A 15,881-nucleotide genomic window follows, 5' to 3' on the forward strand; every position below is an offset into this window, starting at 1 on the left:
AACGGATAACGAGTCGGGTCATATTACTTGATAATATTAACGGGTTGATTTCGGGTTGGGTCATATTACCTGTTTACTTTAACAGGTATTACACGACACGACCCGTTAAGCTATCGGGTATGACACGAAAACGACACAAACACGAGAAACACGACACGAATGCCAGGTCTAGTATTTGCTGAGAGGATTGGGGCCCGGCCTGATGGCGTTGTCGGGCACCATGTGCAATCCCACTTGCTTTATTTCAATCGGACGGCGTAGATTAGTGACTTTATTTGCCCAAATCGACCTTTCTTTCCTGGCAACTTCCAAGTGCCCCACTGGAGATGCATCTCATTTTTCTAGTGAGAACCAATGAAGGGGGTTGTTGCCCAGCAATCTTGAGTTTGTTAAGGGGCTACTTGAATACTGTCGATCTTGTGCTTGTTGATGGCTTCTTTTTCTTCATCTGTTCCTAATTGGAAATACGATGTCTTCTTGAATTTTCGAGGGGAAGACACTCGCAGGACCTTCATCGGCCATCTCTACAAAGCTCTGCTTCAGAACTCAATCAACACCTTCAAAGACGCTGAAGAGCTCAGAAAAGGCAACGGCCTTTCGCAGCTACTGACAGCTATAAGCGACTCAAGGCTTTCAATTGTAGTTTTTTCTCAAAACTACGCTTCTTCCACATGGTGCTTGAAAGAACTCGTCCAAATCCTGCAATGCATGGATCAGAAGAAGCAGATTGTGATTCCCATTTTCTACGAAGTAGACCCATCTCATGTTCGTAAAATCAAGGGAAGTTTTGAGGAAGCTTTTTCTAAACATGAACATGATCCTAACGCCGACATGGAAGAAGTGCAGCGGTGGAGGTCTGCTCTACAAAGAGCCCCCGATTTATGTGGCTGGGATTCACAAAATTACCAGTAACTCATTCCCTCATAATCTTATTCACTTAGTAGTTTAGAAGTTTAGCTAATTTCCTGTTTTGGTCGTTTTAGTTTTGAAGAAAATTCTTATTTCGTTTATAGTCGCTGATTTCCTGTGGTTATCATTAATGTTAATACAACTAGAACCAAGACTTCCTTCCCAACCCTCTACAAAATTGAATACTCACCAACTCTCTGCAAAACTTTCCACCACCACACCTAGATATTTGCCATGAGAAGGGAAGAGGAAACTAATTTAAAAAATTAGGGGCCTTTGATATTGATCTTGCGGTGAAGAATTCACTTGTTTTTATTTACTTTTTCACATGGGACGATGTCATTTGTACAAAATCTCTTAATTTTCTCCCTCTTTCATGATGAGGAAAAAGCAGGTGTGAGAAACAGAGAGGAGACATAATGTACAAAGGACGTCGTCCAACATTAATAAGTAGAAAAAGAACAAGTTAAATTAATTCTTCAAACCGCAAGATCAAAATATATGGCGGCTATTAAAAGGTCTAGAAAACATCTGGAGAGGATATAGATGACTAGTTCTCTTATATGTTGATTGAACTTAGAAGAGTGCATTGAGTAAATGAAAGAAGAATAAACTGAGAATTGTTGGGTCGTTACTTGTGTTTTCAATGACAGTGTGATGAGTGTCATATAACTAGCAATCGCTGGACTTGACAATATTGTTTTTTCAAATTTGGCAGGGATGATGCCGAGCTTATTGAGTTGATTGTAGATGATATTTTTAAGAAATTGATCAACTTCTTATCAAGTGAAAAGAATGGCTTGGTTGGAATGGATTCCCGCTTAAAGAAAATGGATTCACTATTATGTCCCGAGGTCGATAACGTTGGCTTTGTTGGAATATGGGGTATGGGCGGTATAGGCAAAACCACCATCGCTAGAGCTGTGTATGATAAAATCAATCATCACTTCGAAGGTCGTTGCTTTCTTGAAAATGTGAAGCGACGTTTTCCCTCAACTGATGCAGGTGAAGCGCCACTAGATATGCAGGCAGAAATTCTATCTAGTATCACAAATAAGAAAGTGGGGAGTTTAGAGATTTTGAGAAATGGTTTTCAGAAGATGATGGAAAGAGTTGGTAAGAAAAAAGTTTTACTTGTTCTGGATAATGTGGAGAGTTCATCCCAAATTGAAGCCTTAATTGGAAAGCAACCTTCATTTGGTGGCGGAAGTCGAATCATTATAACAACTAGAGATAAACAGTCACTAAGTAGACTTGGTGATCAGATATATGAGCCCGAGTTGTTAAATGACGATGATGCTCTCGAGCTGTTTGTGCAGTATGCTTTCAGTACAAAGCAACCCACAGAAGAATACATTGATCTGTCAGGCCATTTCATAAAATATGCTCAAGGTTTGCCTTTAGCACTCAAAGTCTTGGGAGCATTTCTCGATGACAAAAGTGTACTTGTGTGGAAAGATGAGTTAAAGAAAATAGCGAGAAACCCGCACCTGGGAATCCAAAAAGTCCTTAGAACAAGCTTTGATGGACTAGATGATTTGCAGAAGGAAATATTTCTTGATATTGCATGTTTCTTTAAACAAATGAAGAAAGACTTGGCAACAAGGATTATGGAGGGTTGTGACTTCCATCCCCATACCGGATTAGACGTTCTAGTTGGTAGAGCTCTGGTCACTATCTCATCTGATGGTGTACTCGAGATGCATGATTTAATAGAGGAAATGGGTCACCAAATCGTACGCCAGGATTCTATAAAAGAGCCTGGAAGGCGCACTAGATTGTGGAGCTATGAAGATGTTCATTATGTGCTAAATAAAAAAAAGGTGAGAAATACGCTCCCCTCCACTCCATTAATGTAATTGCATTGAATCTTTTCTCTCCCAGTAATATTAGTAAATTTAATAATAATAATAATAATAATAATAATAATACTTCCGGTACTGTTTTCACTTTTAACAAAAACCACATTTTTACCTTTTCCTGGTACTATTTACTGCACCTTTATTTGTCATTTTTCATTAAAATAAATGTTTTTTGGACTTTTTTTGTTAGTTTTCCTTAATAATAAAAATATAAAGCTTCAACTTTGACCAAAATCCAATTCATGAGAACCATGTGCATTGGGCGTTATAATCGTAAGTTTGTACTCAAAGTGCAATTTTGGTAATCCAGGCTACGGAAGCAATTGAAAGCATAATTGTGCAATGGCCACACTCAAACAATGTGGTGGAATTAGATACTGCCCTTGTTCAAATGCCAAAACTAAGACTACTCAGAGTCCATACCCACTGTTTGCTACCAGAGGGCGAGCCGGCCGATGATCACTGGCAATACGAGGATCTAAAGTTCCTCTCTGAAAAACTAAGTTATCTGTTCTGGAATAAATGTCCCCTAAAGTCTTTATCGTCCAATTTTAACCCAGAGAATCTTGTTGAAATTGACATGCAATATAGTTGGGTTGAACACCTCTGGAAAGGAACTAAGGTACGTTCATCATTTGCCTATATACTGCTTTTAAATGGTTTAGTTTTTAAATGCCTTATTATGTATGTAACACATATTTTCCTTGATGTATATTGACAGCCTCTTGGAAAGTTGAAAATTATCAATTTAAAAGGCTCTCATCGTCTTAAGGAAACACCGGACTTCACTGAGGCAAAGAATCTTGAGAAGCTAATTCTTGGTGGATGCACAAGTTTATATGAGGTTCACCCATCCATTTCTGCCCTTGAAAAACTTGCCCTCTTGGATCTAAGTTGGTGCGGCAAACTCAAGTCCTTTTCAAGGAGCATTTGTATGAAATCTCTTGAAACCTTTGATCTCTCTTTTTGCTCAATACTTGAGAAGTTTCCAGAGATTTCCAAAGTTATGGAGAAGCTTTCAAAGCTTTATTTGCAAGGGACTGCAATAAAAGAACTGCCTCGATCAATTAATAATCTTATGGGGCTTGTTACTTTGAATCTTGAATATTGCAGAGAACTTGAGATTCTTCCAAGCAGCATTGTTCAACTCAAGTCCCTGCAACTTCTTAATCTTTCTGGTTGTCCAAAGCTCCAGGCCTTTCCAGTAAATGTCGGAAATATGGAAAGATTAAGAGAGCTTCGCTTGGATGAGACATCTATTAAGGGCCTTGCGCCATCAATTTCATCTCTTCAAAACCTTGAGAGTTTGAGTCTAAAGCAATGCAAGAAGCTTCTTAGCCTTCCAAGCAGCATTCATATGAGATCTCTTCAAACCCTTAATCTTTCCGGCTGCTCTGATCTGTATAATTTTTCAGAAATTCCTGAAGTTATGAACCTATCAGAGCTTAATTTAGATGAGACTGCAATTTCAAAGCTGCCCTCGTCCATCAAAAATTTTACGGGACTCGTTACCCTGAGCCTGAAGGATTGCAGAAGATTACAGATTCTTCCAGGCAGGTTTCATATGAGATCTCTTCAAGCCCTGAATGTTTCTGGCTGCTCGAATCTGTGGAATTTTCCAGAGTTTCTAAAAGTTACGGAGAACTTAAAAGAGCTTCATTTAGATTGGACTCTAGTTGCAGAAGGCCATAGATGTATGAAGTTTTCGGGGATTGCAATTGAAGAATTGCCATCCATAATTTATAGTCTTATGGGACTTGCTACCTTGACGCTACGGTATAACAAAGACTTTGAGAGTCTTACAAGCAGCATTTGTCAGCTCAAGTCCCTAAATTATCTCTCTTTCTGGTTGTACAAAGTTTAAGGTGTTTCCAGACATATTAGAAAATATGGAAAGATTAGCCAGCCTTGATTTGGATAGCACATCTATCAAAGAGCTTCCTGCATCAATTGAACGGCTTCAGGGGCTAATGTCGTTAAATCTGAAAAACTGCAAAAGCCTGGTCTATCTTCCGGACAGTATCTGCAATTTTTTAAGTCTCGAATGGCTCACTCTCCATGGGTGCTCAAAACTTTCGAAGTTGCCTGAAGATTTATGGTATTTGAAGCGCCTTGGCATAAAGGGAACTGGTATACATGGTTACCGCCCAGAACAGCAATTCATCAATTTGGGGGATTTGGCTCAGTTTCGAAGCACTGCACCTGAGATTATTGCCATGGTCCCAAACATTGAGCAAAATGAGGCGGTGGCTGATGCGGAAGAGAGGCAGGATATTGCGGAGTCAAGCTATGTGGAAGAGAGGCAGGATATTGCGGAGTCAAGCTATGTGGAAGAGATGCGGCGGCAGGTGGAAGAGATGCAGCGGCAGGTGGCAAAGCGGCCTGAGTTTTACCCAAGAAAGGCCCGGTTTTTGTTTAAGTTTTAATCCTATTTAAACTCATTTGTTTTCATTTCCCCCACCGATGTGGGACTGCCAACAAATTTCTCATCACATTTTGACTGATCCTGAGGAGTCAAGCTGTTTGGAAGAGATGATGCAGCGACATTTGGAAGAGATCAGGCAGTGATGTGGACGTTTGGAAGAGATGAGGCAGCGATGTTTAGAGTTTCTTGAGGTAGATGTAGCATCTCTCTCTTTAAAAACGATAATTTCGCAGCACTTAGGGGTATTTGGATCAGTGTCAGAGCACTGCACCTTTGAGTGATATGGTGGACTCAAGCTACGGGGAAAAGGAGGCGGTGGCTGTTAAGGCAATTTTTTGAGTGATCTCAAGCTGTCAAGACATGAGGAAGAGAAGAAGGAGAAGGCGGTGGCAGCCTCAAGGAGAGGTGGGAGGATATGAGGTATCTGTGGGTCACGGGGTAATGGGGATTGAGGTATTTGGCGCATCATCACTGATATAGTAGTAAGACTAAGGGACATGGGAGAGGGAAGAAATGGTGATTTTGTGCGGTAAGAGTTTGCGACTCTTTCGTGTTTTGAATTGGTTTCTGCTTCTGAGAGCTCTTTTATTTAGTTTTTTGCTTTTTCGGGTATTTCTTGCTTCACCTGCAGTTGGTACGTGGTCAGTATTTACATATCTGTGTGTATTGTAAACTTGTTTTTTCTTTCTCTTCGATCAGGTAATGTATTGTTAGTGATTAAGCCTCGAAGCTCATGTCTTAGGAGTTCAAGTTCCGTACTTAGTCATGTTGATTCACTTTACACCAAAGAAAGTTTGTGAATTCTTTTCTAATCGATTCTAAATGGCTTAGACTTTGTGGTGGGATTAGCTGAAACTTTTGAAAAAATGTTCTGATTTTTAATGTTTTCTATGGATTGCAACTTTGAAGGTGAAAATAGTTTCAGTTAAGTTTTTAGTTTGTTAATTTTTATTTTGGTTTTTGAGTTTTGTTTTGCTTGAGGACAAGCAAAAAGCTAAGTTTGGGGGTATTTTGATGAGTCAATATTATATTATATATTTTATCCTTTTCTTAGTATTAATTTGATAATTATTTGGTAGAATTTTGATACTTTGCTTTATATTTTCAATATAGGACATTCGACTTCTTCTGGAGCAAAACATGATCAAACGGACCAATTTTGGAGTGATTCAAATTGGAGGACGTTCGTGTGTCTCCTGGCTTATTCGTGTCAAAATTTGGGATGTTTCTACCAAACGGTTATTTTCTGGTGATTAAATAAAGAAGCTGTGCGCGTTGCTGGAAAGTGACGTTTCTGGGTTTGAATTGCGTTTTTGGAGCCCAAGATGACCTCATATGGGTTCGTGGCCTTCTGGAGAAGTGTTCAAAATAGTTCGAACTTTAAATCCAGCTACTTTGGGCCAGTTTTGGAGTTGATTTGGGTCCAAAACGTGGCTGTGCAGATTTCTAGGCGAATTTACCAAATTAATTTAGGATTATGTTTCCTATTTTATTTCAAGTTTTTAGGTTTCCTAGTTTGACTCTAAGACCCTTAACTAGGAGGATTTTAAGGAGAGTTGTATAAATAAGCCTTTTGGCAAACCTAGAGAGGGGGGGGGGGGGGGGTTGAACATATGCAATTTTTGAGAGAATAGTTTGGCTAAAGCTTGAGATTTAAGACTTATACTTTCAGGTGTTTTCATCATTTTTTCTAATTTAATACAATTTTGTTGATTTTATTTATGAATATGCGTAACTAATCCTTTTTGCTAGGGTGAGCCCATGATCCTTAGCAAGAATATGTAGTCTCTTTTAATTTTCTTATGAATTTATGCATGCAAGTTTTGGATTGTAATCACTATGCTTTAAACTATCTATTTGTCTTAGTGCTTCGCGACCATTAGGATATTTAGAAAAGTAATTTGATGCAATTTTGGCGGAGGGCGGTCCCTAAAATTGACTAAGGCTTTTTGTGGTTAACATGTGTAACTACTTAGGATGGACGACACGTCTTAGGAGTTATATGGTTTTTCAAAAGGTTTTCACAAAACTTAATGAGTCTTGCATGTTCACATTCGATCTGGAAGCCACGGACGGGTTGCATGTTAGATATACGTTTTATATTGGGGAAACCAAGTAGGGCATACTTTAGGAAAACCTAACCTTCAAAATATGCATGCGTAATTCATAAGGAATTAGAAGAACTACATAGGATTGTTAGGGTGATGGCGGAACCCTAGTGCTTTTCCAAATTTGTTTCTCAAAATCTTTTCTTTTTGATTTGTTTCTTTATTAATTGGTTATTAGTTGTTTTCTCTAAATTACTTTTATTAAAATTCGTTTTTAATACTTTTAAATTCAAATTCAAAATTTTCCAATCTTTACTTTCAGATAATTAACTCGGATTAGGGTTTTTCATAAATTGTTTTAAATAATCCTGGCAACGACCTTGCTTGAGCCGTTTATACTACAACCTTGTTCTCTTGCAAGTATTTTGTGTGATTTTATCCCTACTTTGGCAGGTGGTAAAATTCCTATCACATATGCAAAGTTGTTGGACTTTACAAAATTACCATCAGGATTCTCACTGTAGATAACTTCTGTGCTTGAGTCGACTGCTGATTTTATAGCACCAAGGATCGTAGTCCCTAATCATGAAAAGGAAGTTTTATGAAAAATACAGCCAAGATTAGATACATTTATGTACGAACATCCTACACGCACGGGAATATATTTCCATACATTCTAATAACTGTGAAGACGATTTTCTTGTTGCAACTAACCAGCACCTATGAAATCTTCTTATTAAGTGCTTAATGTTCTATTTTGTGAATATTCAATTCTATCATTTTGTTGTAGAGCACAAAAGTTGTGCACATAGACAGAATATTATGTATTTAATACATCAATGAAAGCAGACTATACCGGTTGTATAATTGTTGCCACTGAATCCTTACCATGCAATTGTCCATCTACCACATTGGTAGCCCAGATTATCAGCATGACTGCCGGCGACTAGAATTTTAGACACCTTCTTGGGAAGAGGTATGACTGGATCTGTAATGTTCCCGCTTTTCCCATTCTTCAAAAGCACGACGGATTTTCTGACAGCCTCCCTTGTCAAATCTCTATGATCCTGGTAATGTTAAATTAAAATACAAAAATGATTGATTCATGTCAGTAAATCAATAAATACAAAGCTTACTAAGCAGTCTTTTGGCCATTGAATGTAACACCAATTTGAAAGGAATGTCCATTCTAATTTTATCGAACTATATACATCAATCAAATGACCAATAGGAGGGTTGCAAATCCTGATAATTGATTATCTCGGATACACTGACCTGGCTTCCAAGCTCATTGACTAGGCTGAAATCAGCCAACGGGTTCTCAAAAGGACCCATGGTGAACTTGACAAGCAGAATCCTTCCCACAGCATCATCAATACGATCCATTGGGACAACGTTATTCTTGACCAGGTTAATGAGATCATTAATGAATTCTTTATAGTTGATAGGGAGCATGACCTTCAAAACAAAGAGAACCATTTTCAGAGTTTTATAATTTCGAACCAGAATAGAAAAAGAGTTTTATATAGTGTAAAAGAGATGCTATTGTCTTCTTTCATTTTTGTAAGAGGTTTTTATATAAAATAAGCCACGAACCATGTCAATTCCAGCTAGAACTGAAGCTTGGACAGAGTATGTGTAGTTTGAATGTGGCGGTGAGGTAATCCTGTCAATACCCTCCCAGTCTGATATAACAAAACCCTGAATGTTCAACCAAAAACATCATGTGATGTTAGCATGAAACAGTGCAGAACACAGATAAAGGTACAATACAGTCACCAAAATGAAGCACCTATTGTGAGACCGATAACAACCAGAACTCGAGATCAGTGATATTATTGAGTTATCAACTTATCACAAATACCTTAATTTCATATTGAATCTGAAATTTCAACTCATTAACACAGATGAAGCTTAAAGACGCTAAAAAGTGGGAACTGATGCAAAACAGGATAAATCATATAACTGATGCGGTACTGATGTATGCTAGCCACTACAATTGTATCAAGAGAAATGCGCAAAAACTGCATCAGAAGTTTGTTTGAATGTATTATGATGGCTACAAAGACAATAATCTGTAATGGCTACAACAACAACATCTAAGCCTTATCCTACTAAGTGGGGTTTGGCTGTATGAAATAAAGATGACGTTAGAGGAGAAATACGAGAAAGTATGTAAATGCAGCGAACCCATCTATAGACACCAAAAGTGGTAACATGGGAAAGTGAAGAATCATGCTAATCACTAAGCAATGTCCAAGAAAACCTGACCGCATTAATGTGTAATGTGGAAGTAATTTGAATTTGATTAGATAATATTGGAGGTATTAAAACCCAACATGTAGGAAATACACAAGGTTGAGAAAGGCAATAAAAACAGATAAGGCTGACAGCATTTGAAGAATAAGAAGAGATTGAGGGAAAGAACAGTTATAAAGCAGTCAACTAGTCACGATTAAGAGCATATATTTTGAAAATCTGTAATTTAAGCTATGAGATGCCAAGGAAGAGAAAACCACGCAAATAAAAGTACTGATAATTGCAATGTGCAAAGGTTTTGGTAAGATTTAACACTGCGCATGCTAGTTTCGTGCTTACATCAAATCTCGGTACATGGATGAGACATGATTGCACTTTATATCTTTCTGTGCATGTGATTGTTAACTCCAGAAAAACTGCAACAAGCTTGGATATTAAATAAAAGTGAATAAAATGATACCTTAAATTTAAGGGTGCCCTTAGGAAGTCCGTAATTAGATCACGGTTTGCATGCATCTTTTTCCCATTCCAACTGAAGTAGGAAATCATCACGGTTGAGACACCCTTGATGATGGAGTCAGAATAGGCAGGCATGTGGATGCTAAGCAATTCCTGTTGGTCAATCACAGTGTCGTACTCATTAATGCCCTTGCTCGTGCCACCATCACCAACGAAGTGCTTTGCACAAGCTGCAACCTTTTTACTAAAATATAATAAATAAATAAATATATATCAGGAATCACTGAAAGCTTGAGTATTTTAACATTAGTTAAGGAAATAAAAGATAAAAAGAACCACTAAATTCATTTGATTTATTAATTGAATCCATAACTAGAAAAACACGACGCGTGTTATCCAAATTATATTTCAGCCAAATTATCTTCCCTAAACTCACAAAATCCAGTAAATTGAGATCATGAGCAATAGTTACAATACAAAGGATTGTATCTTTTAAATCAAAAGAAGGAAAAATGAAAATGGAATGAACAGAGAAAAATAAAAAAGGAAAGATAGAAGTATGCTTATTTTCATAAAATTCTTACTTTCCACTAACATATGGCGCTCCTTTCTGAGAATTTGCAGGGATATCTCCCTGTAAACCTGGAATAATCTCCGTCATTTCTTGCACAATTTTGTGATCTTCTCTGTAGCTTTCGTAACACCGGCCCCATCTTGGATCTCTACATACCTATATAGGATGTTCCAGGCAATGCACAGAAGTCATCAGATGGAGAAAATATGAACGCACTCAAAGGACATTGTTAAGCATGTAAAAGAAGAAAATGCTGAACGCATAAATCCTTTTGTAATGTATTATTTACCGCAATGCAAGGAGCAAATACATAAGGAATCCCTGTAGCTCGGGCTTCAAGAGCAGTTGCAGAACCAATTCTTCGTACCAGTTCAGGGTCTCTGTATACTGGAAATATTTAATAGAAAGAAGACACATTCAATGAACTATAAAACGAAAAACATCTAAAAGGATTTTGAAATGCATGGTTAGTTATTTTAATACTTGCTGAAGTATAATAGAGATTTACTTGTAAGGATTTGACCCTAATGGGACCTTGTTGTAGTTATAGAGTTACAGAGTGCTGCTTTTAAACGACGGTGACAGATCTCATCCTTTGTGTAAAAATAGAACAATGCCCTATCATGTTTTGAAATGAAGCAAATAGAATCTGAAACTTTTACCTGCCTGGTAGCTCCAAGCCCAACATTATGTGGAAATATTGTAGCATTGTAGACATTATTGTGTCCATGAACAGCATCAATGCGATGATCATAGGAATGCCCAAACGACTAGATAGAGTTCCCTTCTGAAATCCGTTAATCATGTTAACCCAGTCTTCAGCACTAGCTTCTGGAAGTGGTGCACTGCCACCACCGCTCAATACACTACCTGCACAAATCAGAACACATCCTCACTCCATTGTCATATCATCTGTGTGTTCAATATTTTTCTCTTTACCAAAAGTCTTCCTCCCTCCAAGGCAAAAAAGAATGGGGCAAAAGGAGAACAATCTGAAGGCTTGTTAATTGAATAAAGAAGAACCAATCTCATAACTGGATATGTTCTTGCAGCCTCCAGATTCAAAGTGATACTTCCTGTTTAGTTTGTACAAAGTTAGAAATGCAACAAAAAGAGGTAATGTGTGGTTTTTGGTGACACCAAGGCAGGATTCTAGACATATGTTTAGGGAAAATTGCACAGTAAGTACAAAATCCTAATATTGACATCTCAAACACCCTATGCACAGACATTATCTCTGCAGAATAACCCCAATTGCAGGGGTTTTTTTTTTTTACCAACTGCACCCCTTCGTTTTGCTATTCATTTTGCTACTTCAACCATTTTATCCGTATATATAAATTAAATCACTAGAGAACACCTCAACTCGTGCGTAAACTCCTTTCTTAATAAGATAAAATCCACAAGAAAGATATACAAGAATTGTGTTGTGCCATCATAAAAAGTCATTTAACGGCTTGATTTGAAGAAATAACAGGAATGAAATGCGGACAGAATGAGACGAACACTAGAAATCAAAACATTTATGTTGGTGTGCATCCAACACAGTTGAAGGTTGTATTGAAATAGATACATTACATACCAATGAAGTAAGTTTTCATAGTATCAACCGAGGCGACACTCCTATCAATCTGCGTGTTGAAGGTGAGATGAGGCTTCCTTTCTAGCATTTTTACGAGAATAGAATAAGAATTGAAGAATATCTTCGTTGAGTTAATCCAGTAGAATATCTAACATTTGTATCAAAACTGGTAGCTAGTCGTTAGTTAAATATCTGAGACTCTCCGAGTATAGACATTAAAGCTGAAAGGGTCATGTAAAATGAAAGTGGAAAAATTATGGAAGCTGCTATTGGCACTCCAGAAAAGTCATCATGCAGACTGTTTTTTGTGAGTGCTAATTATCGTGCCGAACTTGATGATTTAGTTTTCTGATAGAAATGGATTGTTATTGATGACAGATTGTTGGATTTATTGGTGTAGAGAGCGAGCGGCAATGCTGTCTGACTACAGTTTTGATGAGGTCGAAGGTATAACCTTTTAAGTTCATGTCCCCTCTTGGCCTAGAATGTAATAACTCGGGAGAGATTTTAATCTGGTAGTTATATTACTCATGATTTATTATGGCTTTACCAGGCTGAGGTGACAGCTGCTTTCACTTGGTTGCACATGCATCGGACATGGCTGGATAGTTCAGAAATTAAAGAACAAGAAAGATGGTTATTTTTGCTTCCTAACCAGGTCTGCATCTATTTTCTTGGGTCAAGATCGGGAGACACATTTTGACACACTTTCTTAGGGTCGGGATTGGGGGATCTGATTCCATATTGTTTACACATCTATCTTGAATGCTGTGTTCAGAATCCGGTGGTTAATTCCAGGTTTACTGGTCACAATAAGGCATCCTTGTACATATAAGTTACCAGGACCAGGTCAAAGTACATGGTGACTAAAGTTTGATTGATGTGTAGGCCAATTGCAGAATCCTACTGCTACGAAGTACACAATGTGATGAAATAAGTACTACATTCGGCTGCAGTAAATTAATTCTCAAGTTATTCCATTTCGTTTTCAGTCTTCCAGGTTTTGTTTTTGTTTTTTTGAAAACTGAAAACTTGTTGAGCAACTATTTTAGTTTTTATAGTTATTTTGGTTTGTATATCAGCTTTTTTTCGTATATTTTTCGGCTCATATTCGTATGATAATTTTATTTTGTGTCTCTGGCTTTCAGTTTCATGGATGCACATGAAACACAATAATCTACATCCGAGATCTTTCAGCGGAGTTCGACTTCATATGCCCGTTGTGACAAGGTCAGCTTCAGTAGTTGTTAAGGCCTCCTCTGACATTGATGGAACTGCTGCCGCAAATGAGGGCAGTGAGCCCCTTCCAGATAGCAAGGAAAAGGCGGTGGTACCTGTCGACAAGCTTCCTTTGGAGTCAAAGCTGCAAGAGCAGCTAGAGCAGAAGAAGAAGATGCAACTGGCGAAGAAAATAAGGCTTCGCAGGAAGCGACTTGTTCGCAAGCGAAAACTGAGAAAGAAAGGCAGATGGCCTCCATCAAATATGAAGAAGTTAAAGAATGTCCGAGGTTTTCCTCATGCTTTCTTGCAGGTTTAGTTCTGACCCTTTTTGTTTATGCGGACGCGTGATTTTTTTTATTGCAAGATCAAATGTCTCTTCGTATTGATGTAATTTCTTAGTTTGAATCTTGATGATGTCAATGGAAAAATTCCTTACGTTTTTGCAAGGTTTTGATCATCCCCTGGCTTGTTCAGGGCTGTTCTCCAGTTTTATAGCTGGATCTTTCTTCCAAGACATCCAATGCAAGCGTTCTTTTTTGCTTTGGGCGAAGGCTGAAGATCTATTTCGGATCTGGTGTGTGGATCTTTCCTTTAGCTGGTGGAGAAATAAAGTTTTGAGTTTGTATCGATATATAAAGAGGAGTGGCCGATATTTCACTAGTGGATCAGCAAATTCATGCCGTCTTTGATGACGAGCAAGTACTTTGGCCCTCCAACGGGGGGCGGTAGGGGAAATTGAGCGGAATTGCCATTTCCCCTTTGAGGTCCATCTTTGTTGAGTGTTGCTGCGACACTAGTGTTTAATGTGAAGCAGATCCTATTGCTAATTTGTTGTCAGCTCCAACGAGTTTTGTCCGTTGTACCGGGTTTCAATATTTATATGGCAAAACCCTCCCTATGCGGGGCTGATTGTATTATTCCTAACATGTGGTTTGCTCCCATTAAGAATGAAGAAAATTCTCCTTTCCACCCGAAAAAGAGAGTTGTGGTTAGACTTGGTATTCGTGTCGTGTTTTTCGTGTTCGTGTTGTTTTCATGTCATACCTGATATCTTAACGGGTCGTATCGTGTAAAACCCGTTAAAATAAACAAGTAAAATGACCCGATCCGAAATCAATCCAATAATATTAACAAATAATGATCCGACCCATTACCCGGTAAGGAAAATATATTTTAAACCAATAAATAATCAAATAAAAAACATAATAATAAATAAGTATATACATACCATATTGACACATCCAAAACATAAAAACGCATTTTTTTTAAGTATATTTTCGCTACCTAAATTGATTGTTCTAGCCTTTTTCTTTGCAAGACTCGTATTTGTATTGACTATACTTTCACTTTTAAGATCTCGTTCTGTTCCAATTATAATCTCCACGGACTCCTCATCACTAAGGTTTACTGAATCTGAATCTCTAGCATTCATTGCTTCTGAAACAAAATGGGTATAAATTAACTAATAGCTTAATTAATTAAGTAAAGTCTTTAATAGTTTTTTAATTAATGTAGAAGTGTAAAACATATAGAAAAATATATAAACGCTTGTATTACAAATTTCATGACACGCCCCGATCCCGACATACGTCTAGGATCGACCCGTGATGTCACCAAGAATCTGTATCTCTAACATACCCCGCCTTCGGGATATGTGCAAACACAACTCACGATCCAACTACATAGTAATTTTTCGTACACTTTATGGCTGCATCTAACCTCCTTGTTAGAGTGCCTACGTACCCTCAATAGGGATCAAGCCATTTGTAGTTCAACATTCACAAAATCAGACGTTTATCCCACTAAGTTCAAGCAGAAAAGCATACCATTCGTCAATAATCATTTATTATAACCTGACAACATGAAATTCCTGGACTCAGGTTACATAACAAACCAACATGCCATTCACAATTCTCATTCCATCCATCGTATAACTTCCATGTTTTCAGCACGATACTTCCATCCATAGCATGTAAACATCAATTAACCAACGAAGCACATATTATTCTCAAGCCACATTGATCACTAAAATAATTATAATAATGACAACCATAACCAAGGTCATTCCACAATCCCGTCAATCAATCAATTCATAAATCAAAAATACATGATCTTAGCATTTAATTATGTTAATCAATGAATGCGATAACATATAATTTCACAAATTTAACCAAGGAACTCTATATAATTTTCGACTTGGATTATGAGCAATAACATGGTAAATCTATTTTATATTCACAAGGTCTATTGTGGGTAATTCCCATTCACTCGAATCTAGGGTTCTAGACTAATCTTATGGGAACGAGCGAAAGCAAGGATTCCGGACTACTCAACAAAATCCAACAACACCGGGTTCTGGACCACTCAATGGAACCAAAATATCAAGCGGTTTCTCATAATCTACCCAAACCTGTCATATGTAAAATCAGTGCCTACATCATTGAAATGGTGCACCAGCTAAACGGAACTCGGATAAGCTACGGAGCTCGGGTGAGTGACAATAATACAAGTATGTGATATTCAATTAAAACAGACCATCGAT

At 37.7% G+C, this 15,881-nt stretch overlaps 4 protein-coding genes across 5 annotated transcripts; 3 read left to right on the forward strand and 1 right to left on the reverse strand.

The window, feature by feature from the left end:
* Positions 1-300: 300 nt before the first annotated feature.
* LOC103946121 (disease resistance protein RPV1) lies at positions 301-4,635 on the forward strand. The gene is made up of 4 exons (XM_009356752.3): positions 301-908; positions 1,628-2,732; positions 3,082-3,393; positions 3,493-4,635. The coding sequence occupies exons 1-4, from the start codon at positions 430-432 to the stop codon at positions 4,633-4,635; spliced, it is 3,039 nt and encodes a 1,012-aa protein (XP_009355027.2). The 5' UTR covers positions 301-429.
* LOC125468249 (disease resistance protein RUN1-like) lies at positions 4,014-6,918 on the forward strand. Of its 2 annotated transcripts, none has more exons than XM_048572669.1 (2): positions 4,014-5,725; positions 6,310-6,918. In XM_048572669.1, the coding sequence occupies exon 1, from the start codon at positions 4,661-4,663 to the stop codon at positions 5,195-5,197; it is 537 nt and encodes a 178-aa protein (XP_048428626.1). In that variant the 5' UTR covers positions 4,014-4,660; the 3' UTR covers positions 5,198-5,725; positions 6,310-6,918. The 2 variants fall into 2 exon arrangements, with proteins under 2 accessions (XP_048428626.1, XP_048428627.1); XM_048572670.1 differs by lacking the exon at positions 6,310-6,918 and having other exon boundaries at positions 4,014-5,037; positions 5,074-5,946.
* LOC103946210 (beta-glucosidase BoGH3B) lies at positions 5,786-12,206 on the reverse strand. Its single transcript, XM_048572680.1, is given in 12 exon segments — positions 5,786-5,821; positions 7,690-7,823; positions 8,101-8,311; positions 8,520-8,702; positions 8,841-8,945; positions 9,964-9,986; positions 9,989-10,206; positions 10,547-10,692; positions 10,826-10,916; positions 11,203-11,281; positions 11,284-11,406; positions 12,119-12,206. Coding segments are annotated over 12 exon segments (1,437 nt in total).
* A 168-nt stretch (positions 12,207-12,374) lies between these two features.
* On the forward strand, positions 12,375-13,628 carry LOC103946120 (50S ribosomal protein 5, chloroplastic-like; the record flags this gene model as incomplete). Its single annotated transcript, XM_009356751.3, has 5 exons — positions 12,375-12,425; positions 12,497-12,565; positions 12,672-12,776; positions 12,897-12,924; positions 13,267-13,628. Coding segments are annotated over exons 1-5 (615 nt in total), but the record flags the coding sequence as incomplete, so codon positions are not given.
* Positions 13,629-15,881: the final 2,253 nt, after the last annotated feature.

This window comes from the organism of the source record quoted next, unplaced genomic scaffold (assembly GCF_019419815.1).
Source record: "Pyrus x bretschneideri cultivar Hongxiangsu unplaced genomic scaffold, Pyrus_bretschneideri_v1 Contig62, whole genome shotgun sequence".
Taxonomy (NCBI): domain Eukaryota; kingdom Viridiplantae; phylum Streptophyta; class Magnoliopsida; order Rosales; family Rosaceae; genus Pyrus; species Pyrus x bretschneideri.

What these genes read in the sequence shown, in the direction of transcription:
- LOC125468249 (XM_048572669.1), top strand. Translation starts at nt 4,661, where the DNA reads ATGGAAAGATTAGCCAGCCTTGATTTGGATAGCACATCTATCAAAGAG.
- LOC103946121 (XM_009356752.3), top strand. Translation starts at nt 430, where the DNA reads ATGGCTTCTTTTTCTTCATCTGTTCCTAATTGGAAATACGATGTCTTC. An exon ending in TGGGATTCACAAAATTACCA is followed by an intron (nt 909 to 1,627) that starts GTAACTCATTCC and finishes CAAATTTGGCAG; the next exon opens with GGATGATGCCGAGCTTATTG. An exon ending in ACCTCTGGAAAGGAACTAAG is followed by an intron (nt 3,394 to 3,492) that starts GTACGTTCATCA and finishes GTATATTGACAG; the next exon opens with CCTCTTGGAAAGTTGAAAAT.